This window comes from Salvelinus namaycush, chromosome 7 (genome assembly GCF_016432855.1).
Source record: "Salvelinus namaycush isolate Seneca chromosome 7, SaNama_1.0, whole genome shotgun sequence".
NCBI classification, from domain to species: domain Eukaryota; kingdom Metazoa; phylum Chordata; class Actinopteri; order Salmoniformes; family Salmonidae; genus Salvelinus; species Salvelinus namaycush.
In genome coordinates, this window is record NC_052313.1 from 49,589,654 (window position 1) to 49,604,267 (window position 14,614).

A 14,614-nucleotide genomic window follows, 5' to 3' on the forward strand; every position below is an offset into this window, starting at 1 on the left:
GAGCACACCCTGCACTAACAGAACCACTCATATAGCTCCACACAGCTTTGTAGAGCTTTACTATACTCATAAAGCATTACACATCTTTACATACAATTACACTATCAGTATTTGACACCCTTAATATAGGAAATATTATAGCAAGTAATATTCATTTTTTATTATTACACTAGCATTACATTTGAGTCATTTAGCAGACACTCTTATCCAGAGCATGTATGTGCATTCATCTTAAGATAGCTAGGTGGGACAACCACAATAATTAAGAACTTTATGTACCTATATAGCATACTCTGATTAATGAAGTCTCTGATTTGAGTCTCTTTAAAGTCTCTTTACCCAAACTCACTGCAAAATGTTTTTTCATCCAATGATGTCATATGTTATCATGTTGCATATGGGCAGAGTGAAACATTGTAATTTACAACAAATATCAATATTGACAATTGAGCCATTTTACTGTCAACAAAACAAAATTCACATGATTATTATTTGCAGTTTATTATTCTGTCCTGAGGTAGGGTAAACTCAGCAAAAAAAAGAAACGTCCTCTCACTGTCAAATGCGTTTATTTTCAGCAAAATTAACATGTGTAAATATTTGTATGAACATAACAAGATTCAACAACTGAGACATAAACTGAACAAGTTCCACAGACATGTGACTAACAGAAATTGAATAATGTGTCCCTGAACAAAGGGGGGGTCAAAATCAAAAGTAACAGTCAGTATCTGGTGTGGCCACCAGCTACATTAAGTACTGCAGTGCATCTCCTCCTCATGGACTGCACCAGATTTGCCAGTTCTTGCTGTGAGATGTTACCCCACTCTTCCACCAAGGCACCTGCAAGTTCCAGGACATTTCTGGGCGGAATGGCCCTAGCCCTCACCCTCCGATCCAACAGGTCCCAGACGTGCTCAATGGGATTGAGATCCGGGCTCTTCGCTGGCCATGAAAAAGGGATGTTTCTTTTTTTGCTGCGTTTATTTCCATAGAGTTTCATCATCTGTCCTTAGGAAGGGTATTTCCATAGAGGAGGTGATTTGCATTGGCAGCTCATGCTTCAGTGCTCTGGGAGTGTTTATAGCCCTGTGAGTTTCAGACTGCAGGACTGAGATCTGTCCTTCAACAAAACAGAAACCACGACAACCATGACTCTGATCACCATCTTCATCTGGACACTGGTCTGCTGCTGCCTCAAAGGTCTGTTGTTTTCTAACTCTTACAATGGAAAAAGACATTGTTGAGTACCTTGTATAATCATTGAAATGGATTTCAAATAATAAATGTCCCTGCATAAAATATTATCAAATATAAATTCTCTTATTTATACTCGTTGTTTAATTAATGTTTTTCCTCGTCAGGATCCAGAGGTCAGGTGACTGTGACTCAGCCTCCTGTAGTGACATTTTCTCCAGGAGACCCTGTCACTCTGACCTGTAGAACCAACCCTAAAGTGTACAAATGGGATGGTGGAGCAGAGGGTGCATTCTGGTATCTACAGAGACCTGGAGAAGCTCCTAAACTCCTGATAAGATACGTAAAGACACTGCTAGATGGGATTCCTGCTAGATTCAGTGGCAGTGGGTCTGAGAGTGACTTCACTCTGACCATCAGTGGAGTCCAGGCTGAAGATGCAGCAGTTTACTACTGTAAGAGTTTCCACTATCCCAATAGTAAACATGTGTTCACACAGTGATTTAGAGCCGTACAAAAACCTCCAGCTCGAAATACACACATCATTGGTCCACTGGACACAGAACTAAGGGTCTTGTTATATGACATCACCAAGTACAACCTCTTTACTAACTCAGAAATAATGGTTACAAACTAGTTTCATAACCCTCCCAACCTCCCATGTCTACAAATATCCTCCTTATCAGAAAGATACAGGTGAAATAGTCCCATTGAGGATGAATAATCCATATCATGTCAACATATAATCATGTGTGAAGCAAAAAGGTTTGTATGCCTCAATGCTTGGTTGACCAACCGGACACACACAGCTGGCCAACACTTCTTTGTAGCAGTATTGGGTGTGTAAGTGCTTGACTGTGTGACAGAGAGAGCCCTGTGAAACAGAAACTTAGATTTCCATGTCCCCTCTCCCAGAATAGAACAGTACACTCCCCAGATGTTCCCCCATCCTTACACGACACCAGCGCTAGACCAGAGGAGGTCAAAGATCAAAGTCAGAGGTTAGATGTCAGTCACAGGTCATTTTATAGGTCACTGCACTGATCTTGTGTGGTGTGCACAGGAAGAGGTTGGACACAGGTCGTCAGCCAGACTGGTAAAGGTCAACGATTAAAAAGTCAGAGGTCAGTTCCCCATGGAAGAGAGTCAGTCCAAATCCAACATGCCACCAGACTGCCTGTCACTTTTTGTCAGCTTTTTTTTTCTTGACAAAGAGACTAGTTGACAAGAGCACCATTTTCTGAGGTCATTCTAGTAGTACCCCTAAAATGGCATGAGGAAGTATTAGATAACTAGTGATCTACATCTGAAGATTCATCATGATTTCATCAGGAATCAGCACTGAGCCAGTTTCATTATGAATCTATCAGGAATCAGCACTGAGCCAGTTTCATTGAGAATTTATCAGGAATCAGAGCCAGATGGAAGTCCTTTATCCCAGTCCCAGCCTCTATGCCAGTAAGTTCAGGGCATTACAGCACATTACCATTCCTTAAATCACTGGAGTCTAAAGCCTTGTATTTTCCCTGTATCCCGTAGCTAGGAGATCTTTCACAACGTTACTTTCATTCAGAAAAGCTTCATAGTGGTTATGAAGATGGGCAAACATTGTTGTCGTGGCGTCATGTTGAACTTGTTGATTTTCGGCTGTGTAGCCTACACAAACACAAATTAACCAAAATGTTATCGTCAAGTAAACGAGCGATAAAACAAGTGTGAAACAAGCGTCACTACAGACCCAGGTTCGATCCCAGGCTGTGTCACAACCGACCGGAAGTCCCATAGGGCGGCGCACAATTGGCCAAGTGTCTTCTGGGTTAGGGGAGGGTTTGGCCAAATCTCTGTTGGTGTTCTGACAAGTGCCAATCAGAGTCAACACAAAGAAACATCCCTATTGGATCTAATGGCAGTATTTTATCTAAGTACAGAGATGACATCGTTGACTTTCCCCCAGAATGCAACCACCCCCGGGCATTTCCACAGCACATGATGAAAATTACCAAGGTCCCCTGTGGTGCAGAATTCACATAATGGTGATGGACTAATACCCATGTGAAGTCTTTTTTGAGGTGTTAGATCGGTTCTATGGCAAAAAATATATATATGAATTGGTGATTGGGGTTTCTAGATGATCCAAATATATTTGTCCATACTGTCTCCCAATTCATTTGTCTGTCAGCAAGTATAAAATCATTTTCCAATACAGTGGATAGACATAATGGCTTTTGGCTGCAAGAATTAATTGACTATAGATATCAGAAACAACTCCTTTTGAGGGGTGCCTGTCCGTTGGAAGTTTGACCAATGGGTGTACTGCTAGTTCTGCTCCCCAGGGGACCCCATAGGCTGGGTGGATAGGCGGAGTTGAAGGTAAAGACAAAATGATGAACCTGGGACATTAAAACACTGGTGGATTTCCTGGAAACTGAGGAGTCCATTCACATTGAATATGTCTTTGAAAGTATAAGCACCCTTCTTAGACCAAGAATCTGATATAAATGGTTTCTTACACACTAAGAATTCCTTTTAAGATTAGATCTCATATTCTTCTCTGTAGCTTTCCACACATTTACTGAGTATGCTATAATGGGTCCAAACAATAAGTCCACCTGATGCTTTTCTTGTCTGTGGTGTTGCATATTTAATCTGTGGTCACTGTGGTATAAATTATTGGAGACAGGTGCAGGAATATGTAATAGTTTTTTTTAAATACTCCACCCAAAAATACAACATGCCATGAAAAGGCACGTGGACGAAGCCCAAAACAAACATATTCAAAAACCCAGGGATGTAACCCAAACAGAAGAGCGAGTTTAAACCTCTAATAAATACATGGGAAGAGACCCGTAATAACAATACACGGGATGAGACCCGTAATAACGAGTGCACAATACACACAGCACGAAAGCCGAAACAACAAAGCACAGGTACTCACAAGACCAACGGACATGGGGACAATAACCCACAAGACAATGGTGAACAGAGGGCACATATATACAATTACTAATCAGGGGAATTGGAATCAGGTGTGCGTAATGAGACAGTTCAGTGATGCCTAGAGGCCGGTGACGTAGACCTCCGGAGCTGCTGCACGGAATGAGCAGCAGTACCGGGGGAATCCGTGACAGTCTCCTTCTCCCCCAAATTAACTTCTTTATGACAGAGTCAAGTTTAGACCAATAGTCTATAGGAGGAAGCAGTGGTAACATGGAACTCATAAAATTGATACGAGGGAGGACATTCATTTTAATCATTGAGATTCTAGCATGCAAAGAAGTGGCCATAGCAGACCATCTTTTTATGGCTTTTTTGATATTCTCAATGGTTTCTAAGTAGTTCTTCCTGAATGTAGTGTCAATAGATTGGGATATGGTAATGCCTAAGTAGGTGGTTTGTTTCTTCCCTGGAATCATGGGTGGTAGTTGAACACTTCCCATAGCTGAGTTAAGAGGTAGTGGAGCTGATTTAGACCAGTTGATCTTGTAAACAGACCATGTTTAATGTTTAATGGTGTGAAAATAGACATTATTGACTGAAGGGATTTTTGAGCACGTGCAACATAGAGCAGCAGTTAGTCGTCTGAATACAGAGAAATTACTTGTTCAGTTTATTTGATTTTTATGTGTGAGGAAGCAGCATTTTGACGTATGCTTTGTGGCAGCGGTTCAAGAGAGAGAGCAAATAGCAAAGGGGATGCGGGACAACCTTGTTCACATCCTGGTTGTATGATAAATGGATTAGAATGGGTAGTACCAGTAGATATACATCATGGTTGTATGATAAATGGATTAGAATGGGTAGTACCAGTAGATATACATCCTGGTTGTATGATAAATGGATTAGAATGGGTAGTACCAGTAGATAAACATCCTGGTTGTATGGTAAATGGATTAGAATGGGTAGTACCAGTAGATATACATCCTGGTTGTATGGTAAATGGATTAGAATGGGTGTTCGGGCGGCGCTCGCCGGTCTACTAGCTGCCACCGATCCTTTTTCCTTTTCTTTTGGTTATGTCTGTTTTGTGTTTCACCTGGTTTCATTTATGTTAGTTAAGGGGGGTATTTATCTCGACATTTCCTTTGGGGTTTTGTGCTCGATTGTTTTCGTTTGACTGTCAGTTTGGGTTGCGTTTTCGTTAGTTCATGTTTAACAGGTGGTTTTTCCCTGGACTGTGTCTGAGTGGGGTTTCATGGCTACTGCTGTAGTCCGGTGTCCTGTGATTTTTGAGCTGGTTTAATAAACGCCCTTTTCATTCGGAACTTGTTTCTCCTGCGCCTGACTCCACACCCACATCTCCTTGGGGAGTTCTGACAGAATCCCGCACCGCAAATCATGGAGTCAGCAGGAGCGGACGCGCCCACCCCGTCCATGGAGGAGCGTGTTCAACAACATACAGCGGTATTACACCGTTTGGGGACAGCTATGGATCAGGTGTTGGCGAGAATGGAGAGATGGGAGAGTGTCAACGTCCTCGTCTCCTGCCTTTCGGGTCCGGAGTCGGAAGGGCCCGGACTCGGCGAGGGACCATTACCCAGAGTTCACCCGCCGCTTCCGGGCGGTGTTTGATCACCCACCCGAGGGCAGATCGGCGGGTGAATGGCTGTTTCACTTAAGGCAGGAGACGAGGAGCGCACAGGATTTCGCGCTGGAGTTCCGGACCCTGGCCGCCGGCGTGGGGTGGAATGACAGGGCCCTGATGGACCATTATAGGTGTAGCCTACGGGAGGACGTCCGCAGGGAGCTAGCCTGTCGTGACACCACTCTCACTCTGGACCAGCTAATAGACATGTCCATCAGGCTGGACAACTTGCTGGCTGCTCGCGGGCGTCCTGATCAGGGTCTGTTCGTTCCACCCCCCAGCGCTCCTGCTCCGACACCCATGGAGTTAGGGGGTGCTGCTGCTAGGGCCACCGGAGGAGGAGCTAGCTCATCCAGCACCGGTCAGCAGTGTGTCCTCTCCGACCACAACTGGTGCAGGAGGAGCTAGTCTGGGAGTCGAGAGGGCAGGCAGAGCATGGCTCGAACACCTCAGGTGAGTCAGCACCCAGCTCACCCAGAGCCCCCAGTTGGTCATATGTATGTGTTGATTTCCTTTCCTGAGTTTTCCCCTCATTCCCAGCATAAGGCGCTAGTCGATTCAGGCGAAGCGGGGAGTTTTATGGACCGTGGTTTCGCGCGTAAGTTAGGGATTCCCTTGTTACAGATAGACCAACCCTTCCCCGTGCACGCCCTAGATAGTCGACCGTTAGGGTCAGGGCTGATCAGGGAGGCCACGGTTCCACTGGACATGGTGACGCAGGGGGGTCATGAGGAGCGGATTAGTCTCTTCCTCATTGATTTTCCTGTGTTTCCAGTGGTGCTGGGTATTCCCCGTTGGGCTTATCACAATCCTTAAATTTCGTGGAAACAGGTGGCTCTTAAGGGTTGGTCAGGGGAGTGCTCAGGTAGGTGTGTGGGAGTTTCCATCGGTGCAACGACGGTGGAGAGTCCAGACCACGTCTCCACCGTGCGCATCCCCCCCGAATATGCCGATTTGGCAATCGCCTTCTGTAAAAAGAGAGCGACCCAATTACCACCACATCGACGAGGGGATTGTGCGATAAACCTCCAGGTAAACGTCGCACTTCCCAGGAGTCACGTGTATCCCCTGTCACAGGAGGAGATGGTGGCTATGGAGACATATGTCACCGAATCTCTGGGACAGGGGTACATTCGGCCCTCCACATCACCTGTCTCCTCAAGTTTCTTTTTTGTGAAGAAGAAAGAGGGAGGTCTGCGTCCGTGCATTGACTATAGAGGTCTAAATTCCATCACAATGGGGTTCATTTACCCGCTACTTCTCATCGCCACGGCGGTGGAGTCATTCCACGGAGCACGCTTCTTCACAAAACTGGAACTTAGGAGCGCGTATAACTTGGTGCGAATCTGGGAGGGAGATGAGTGGAAAACCACGTTCAGTACAACACCTGGCCATTATGAGTACCTCGTCATGTCGTATGGGTTGAAAAATGCTCCAGCAGTTTTCCAATCCTTTGTTGACGAGATTCTCAGGGACCTGCATGGGCAGGGTGTAGTGGTTTACATCGATGACATACTGATTTATTCTGCCACACGCGCCGCACATGTGTCTCTGGTGCGCATGGTACTTGGGCGACTGTTGGAGCATGACCTGTACGTCAAGGCCGAGAAATGTGTGTTCTCCAAACAAGCCGTCTCTTTCCTGGGGTATCGCATTTCCACATCTGGGGTGGTGATGGAGTGTGACCGCATTGCGGCCGTGCGTAATTGGCCGACTCCGACCACGGTAAAGGAGGTGCAGCGGTTTTAAGGGTTTGCCAATTACTACCGGAGGTTTATCCGGGGTTTTGGGCAGGTGGCTGCTCCCATTACCTCACTGCTGAAGGGGGGCCCGGTGCGGTTGCGGTGGTCGGCAGAGGCGGACAGAGCTTTTGGTCATCTGAAGGCGTTGTTTACCGGCGCTCCCGTATTGGCGCATTCGGACCCCTCTTTACCGTTCATGGTGGAGGTGGAAGCGTCCGAGGCTGGTGTTGGAGCCGTGCTATCACAGCGCTCGGGCACGCCGCTGAAGCTTCGCCCCTGCGCTTTCTTTTCGAGGAAGCTCAGTCTGGCGGAGCGAAACTATGATGTGGGGAATCGGGAGTTTCTGGCTGTAGTAAAAACTCTGAAGGTGTGGAGACATTGGCTTGAGCGGGCGAAACACTCTTTTCTCATCTGGACTGACCACCGTAATCTGGAGTACATCCGGGGCGGCGAGGAGACTGAATCCTCGTCAGGCAAGGTGGGCGATGTTTTTTACCAGATTTCGCTTCACTATCTCTTACAGACCAGGTTCCCGTAACGTGAAGGCCGACGCACTGTCCCGTCTCTATGATACCGAGGAGCGGCCCATTCATCCCACCCCCATACTTCCGGCCTCTTGTCTGGTGGCACCGGTGTTATTGGAGGTGGACGCGAACATCGAGCGGGCGTCTCGGTTAGAACCTCCTCCACCACAGTGTCCAGCGGGACGGAGGTACGTCCCGCTTGGTGTTCGTGATAGATTGATCAAGTGGGCCCACACGCTACCCTCCTCTGGTCGTCCGGGGATTGAGAGGACAGTGCGGGCTCTTAGGGGGAAGTACTGGTGGCCCACCTTGGCTAAGGATGTGAGGGTTTATGATTCCTCCTGTTCGGTGTGCGCTCAGTGTAAGGCTCCTAGACACCTGCCTGGAGGGAAGTTACAGCCCCTCCCCGTTCCACAGCGGCCTTGGTCACACCTGTCTGTGGACTTCTTACCGATCTTCCTCCGTCACAGGGGAACACTACGATCCTGGTCGTTGTGGATCGGTTCTCTAAGTCCTGCCGTCTCCTCCCTTTGCCCGGTCTCCCTACGGCCCTACAGACTGCGGAGGCGCTGTTTACACACGTCGTCCCATGGGCCGAGATGGCCCAGAATTCACTTCGCCACTCCTCCACGGACCTGTCGCCGTTTCAGTGCGTGTTGGGCTATCAGCTGGTCCTGGTACCGTGGCATCAGAGTCAGACCGAGGCTCCTGCGGTGGAGGATTGGGTGCAGCGCTCAAAGGAGACCTGGAGAGCCATCAAGGAATCCCTTAAACTGGGCCGGTGGGCGACAGAAGGTGAGCGCTGACCGCCACCGTAGTGAGGCCCCCATGTTCGCAACGGGGGACAGGGTCTGGCTCTCGACCCGAAACCTGCCTCTCCGCCTGCCCTGCCGGAAGCAGGGTCTGCGGTTTGTGGGGCCATTTAAAGTCCTGAGGAGAATAAACGAGGTGTGTTACAGGTTACAGCTCCCCTCTTACTATCGTATTAACCCCTCGTTTCATGTGTCTCTCCTCAGGCCGGTGGTAGCTGGTCCACTGCAGGACGTTGAGGTACGGGAGGTCCCTCCGCCCCCCCTGGACATCGAGGGGGGTCCGGCGTACACTGTACGGTCCATCCTGGACTCTAGACGTCGGGTGGGGGGCCTGCAGTACCTCGTGGATTGGGAGGGTACGGTCCGGAGGAGAGGTGCTGGGTGCCGGTGGGGGACATCTTGAACTCATCTCTGCTGGGTGAGTTCCACCGCCTCCATCCTGATCGCCCTGCGCCTCGCCTTCCGGGTCATCCTCGAGGCCAGCGTCGGCGCGCTGCGGGTGCCGTGCGTCAGGGGGGGGGTACTGTCACGACTTCCACCGAAGGTGGCTCCTCTCCCTGTTCGGGCGGCGCTCGGCGGTCATCGATGCCGGTCTACTAGCTGCCACCGATCCTTTTTCCTTTTCTTTTGGTTATGTCTGTTTTGTGTTTCACCTGGTTTCATTTATGTTAATTAGGGGGGGTATTTATCTCGACATTTCCTTTGAGGTTTTGTGCGGGATTGTTTTCGTTTGACTGTCAGTTTGGGTTGCGTTTTCGTTAGTTCATGTTTAACAGGTGGTTTTTCCCTGGACTGTGTCTGAGTGGGGTTTCATGGCTACTGCTGTAGTCCGGTGTCCTGTGATTTTTGAGCTGGTTTAATAAACGCCCTTTTCATTCGGAACTTGTTTCTCTTGCGCCTGACTCCACACCCACATCTCCTTGGGGAGTTCTGACAGGAATAACGTTTCATTTATTAAAGCTAGTTTCCTGCAATCCTGCACATATTTCCATGGGGCAGAGAAGAACATTTGCAGTTTATAGATAATCTCATGCTATTCTACACATTTTGCAATGAGGCTGAGAGAATTTTGCAATATAAAGCTAATTTCCTTTTTCTAAAGATTTTTGCCACGGGTTGTGATGTGTTTATATCCTATCTGAGGAGGGTGGGGTGACCATAGAGCTTGGTTCAAAAATATAATGGTTAAGACAAGAGGATTCTAATATCCCATAACTCTTTGCAATTCATGGAACCATCGTTACTAGTTAGCAACGGAGCTAGTAGTTATCAATGGAGCTGGTCGCATGAATTTGTTTACGCTTCCACATGGAATTACTTCATTGTCTTATACTTCCCATATTCAACCTAGCCATAGAGATCCTATTTAATTACTGGAGGGGCTATGTCATCTTTCCTCAAAGTTCCACAATGGGATGAAAATGGCAGCCATTGTTGTCAGGGAGAAATCAAAACCATTCTAATTGGAATGAATGATAGTAGAGGCATAATCTGGTTTTACTTATGCAGGAAAATACAAGTAAGGAATGTGATATATTGGAAATTGTGTAATAGAATTTCTGTCAACCTAAGATATTGTCATATAATCATAAATACTGTTTATACAGGTTTTATACAAATGTTCTACATAAATAGCCTCTAAAATATATGTAAACAAGACCATAAATGTTGAATTTGTTGTCTTCTTGGAAAGCTGAGAGTGTTATTATATGATACTATATCAGTACTTGTCAAGTCCAATCATCAACTGATTTGAGGCATTGCATTGCTGTGAATTGATTGCATTTTTAAATGGACCGTGGAAATACTGACAGTTCATGTGAAGCAATAAACAGTTTGCAGGCCCAGTCTGTAATTCCACCAACAGCCTGGCCCTGCCACTGTTTGACAAATAACTTTTTATGCTCTGTCTGAACTAATCTTCAGCATGATGACATTTTAAAACAAGAGGGCGCCATCAAGCTGAAAATATCAGAGCCATTTATTTACTGTAGATAGTAAGGCTCCAGTAAGCATCACCTGTCTCCATTGGTCTCGTCTTGGATCCTGGACATTAACATCAGAGCAACAGAATTCCAGTGGGAGGTTCATCCTGAAATCGAAAGAAATTTGGGCTCAGCTTGACATAACACCCATTGGACGTAATATAATGTCTGACACATTTTTTTATTTGGTGGTGAACCTACCCTTTAATACAATATTTGGTGTCCTCCTATAGTTGACCATTAGATTGGAATGACTCACAACAGCAAAATAATAGTAATATAAGTATCTCTCTCTCTGTTCCTTTCTTTCTCCTTCTGTGTGTCTCTCTCTCTTTCCCTCTCTCTTTCTGTATGTCTGTCTCTCTTTCTCTGTCTCTCTCTCTCCAGCCAACAGCCAACAAGGCCCAGCTCTGTCAAGCTATACATACAACACACACGCACATGCACACGCACACACACACACACACACACACACACACACACACACACACACACACACACACACACACACACACACACACACACACACACACACACACACACACACACACACACACACAAACACACACACTTGTTCTTCTATCCTTGTGGGAACCACATTTATTTTTGCATTCAAAATCCTATTTTCCCTAACCCCTAATCCTAACACCTAACTCTAACCCTATCCCTAATTCTAATTCTAACCCTAAACCTAACCCCTAAGATTAACAAAGTCATTGTCCTCATGGGGACGTGGGAAATGTCTCCATGTGGGAGAATTTTCCTTGTTTTACTATCCTTGTGGCAACTTTTGGTCCCCACACGCACACACACACACAGGTGGTTTCAGCTCAGAGAGATCAAGCCAACATGTAAACTCAAACCACCTGCTGGAAAGTAGAATACAGTGTGTGTGTGTGTGTGTGTGTGTGTGTGTGTGTGTGTGTGTGTGTGTGTGTGTGTGTGTGTGTGTGTGTGTGTGTGTGTGTGTGTGTGTGTGTGTGTGTGTGTGTGTGTGTGTGTGTGTGTGTGTGTGTGTGTGTGTGTGTGCATGTGCGTGTGTGTTGTATGTATAGCTTGACAGAGCTGGGCCTTGTTGGCTGTTGGCTGGAGAGAGAGAGACAGAGAGAAAAAGAGAGAGAGAGACAGACAGAGAAAGAAGTACAATGAAGCCTTGTATTACAGCCAGCAGGACTCAGCTCTGGTGATAATGATTACTCCCTCTCTCTCTCTCTCCCTCCCTCCCTCTCTCTCTCTCTCTCTCTCTCTCTCTCTCTCTCTCTCTCTCTCTCTCTCTCTCTCTCTCTCTCCCCCTTCTCCCTCTCTCCCTCTCTCTCCCTCTCTCCCTCTCTCTCTCTCCCCCCCCTCTCTCTCTCTCTCTTTGTGTCTCTCTCTCTCCCTTTCTCTCTCTCTCTCTCTCTCTCTCTCTCTCTCTCTCTCTCTCTCTCTCTCTCTCCTCTCTTTCTCTCTCTCTCCCCTTCGCTCTCTCTGTCTCTCTCTGTCTGTCTCTCTCTCTTTATCTCTCTCTCTGTCTGTCTGTCTCTCTCTCTTTTTCTCTCTGTCTCTTTCTCTCCTTCCCTTTCTCTGTTTCACACACCCAGCAGCCTATAGAGTGCTGTTTTGCATAGTTGTTGAGCCTCCCATGTCTATAATAGATGTTCTGCTCCTGTCCCCAGATATTCACTGTCCCAAGGGGTTCTACCCACTACCCACCCTCACTCACCCCTTACCAACCTTCTAATGTTCATTTTGTTACAGCGCAGTTTAGTCTTTAGTTCACAGATATTCACTTCCATTTATTTTAAAATACAAATCAGGGACACCTTGTTTGACATTAATACAAAGTATTTTATTTTCTTAACATCTCCAATCTAAAAGCAAAAGCAATAAAACACACCTACAGATTTAAAGATGCAGAATCCCAGATTGATGACCAGAGCTGAAGCTCTAGATAGATATTCAGAGCGATAGAATGACAGATAGGTAGGTGTTCTCTGTGTACAGGGTGTCTACTGGGAGCAGTGGTGTGGCTCCAGTGTGTGAGTGACGGGGGTCTGGTCCTTTAGGGTGGCCTCACAGGTGACTGAGCCAGCCTTCCTCCACTGGTCAGTGGGGAGGGTGAGGCTGCTGCTCCAGCTGTAGTGACCGTCCTTCTCCAGGACCTCCAGGCTCTGGCTGCCCTGCAAGGCCCCCCCGGCCCCCAGCCTCCAACCCAGCTTCCAGCCCTCCGGGAAGCCCCTGTTGGCCAGGCACACTAGGGCCGCATTTCCCTGGTCCTGCTCCTCACTGGAGGGAAGTAGAACGGTCAGGGAGGGACGTACCACACCCACTAGGAGAGAAGATGAGGGGGAAAGGAGAGATGACATGTAAGGGTTAAACTGGACAAGAACCTTGAAGAACTTTCAACAACTTTAATATGAAGAAACAAATATGTTATTTGTATTGTATAAAATAGTCTGTAAAAATGGCAGGTTATCTATAAATATATATTACACACTATTTTTACTTCCCTCCAATAACATCTATGAAGCGTGACCACACACTACAATCAGGGATGTGTTAAAGTACTGTACAGAAAGAAAACGTACATGTTTACAATATAACATGTTTAATAAAGCTGCTGAACTGTTTCTGTGTATTTAAAGACATCCAACATCTCAACTTATTATTTTCTATTTGCGGATATTTGGTATATTAAGTGTTTGTAATTGAATGATCATTAGAGTAGGTGGAAACATCACAAATAATTGGAATAAAATAAAATAAACATTCAAATCTATAACTATTTCTCAATTATGACTTTGTGACTTTATAAATGTTCAACTGAATGTATTATAAAAATGATAAATCTCTTGTACTTACAGTCAACGATGAGTTTGGTGCCTCCACCGAAAGTGTACCACAATGATACAGACTCATTGAACAGCCGTACAAAAACCTCCTGCACTTTACACACACCAGTAACTCTCTACACAACACACATTCAACCCCACCACTGATTGTCTGTCAAAAATACTATATATGTCACGCCCTGGCCTTAGTTAGCTTTGTTTTCTGTAATATTTTGGTTAGGTCAGGGTGTGACAGGGGGGATGTTTGTGTATAGTTGTCTCGTCTGGGGTGGTTGTATGGTATAGGGGGTTTTGGTAGAGTGTATGGGTTTGTGTTGAGTGTAGGTGTCTAGGTAAGTCTATGGTTGCCTGAATGGTTCTCAATCAGAGACAGCTGTCATTCATTGTCTCTGATTGGGAGCCATATTTAAGGCAGCCATAGGCAGTAGGCTTTTGTGGGTAATTGTCTATGTGTAGTGTTTAGTGTCAGCACTATTTGTTTGAATAGCTTCACGGTCGTCTGTTTGTTGTTTTTGTTCGTTTGTTTCGTCTTCATAATAAAGAAGATGTCTTTCTATCACGCTGCGTGGTCCACTCTGCCTCATTACGACGATCGTGACAATATATACGTAGGACATAACTTTCAAATGAATTTACTTTGATGTTTTAGGTTTTTTATTTCAGCTGATTTCCCCCCTGACTATAAAATATAAATGTTGGAGAGGTGTAATATCTCTGACAAACTCACTAAGTACAAGAAGGCAGCAATATAGAATAGTAATACAGTATTATTGAATGAAAACACTTACATGTAACTAAATACTATGGTCAAGTCCTTCCAGAGATTTAGGTCAGCTATTTCCTTCCATGTTTAATATTATTATTGTGTTGCAGTAACAGTTTCATCATCTGTCCTGAGGAAGGGTATTTCCATAGAGCAGGTGCTTTGCATTGGCAGCTCA

General features: G+C 46.0%; 2 gene segments (V, D, J or C); one reads left to right on the forward strand and one right to left on the reverse strand.

Moving 5' to 3' along the window:
* The first annotated feature begins 1,129 nt into the window (after positions 1–1,129).
* LOC120050800 lies at positions 1,130–1,699 on the forward strand. The segment is given in 2 exon segments: positions 1,130–1,203; positions 1,365–1,699. Coding segments are annotated over 2 exon segments (387 nt in total).
* An 11,033-nt stretch (positions 1,700–12,732) lies between these two features.
* On the reverse strand, positions 12,733–14,290 carry LOC120050801. The segment is given in 3 exon segments: positions 12,733–13,150; positions 13,684–13,789; positions 14,282–14,290. Coding segments are annotated over 3 exon segments (435 nt in total).
* Positions 14,291–14,614: the final 324 nt, after the last annotated feature.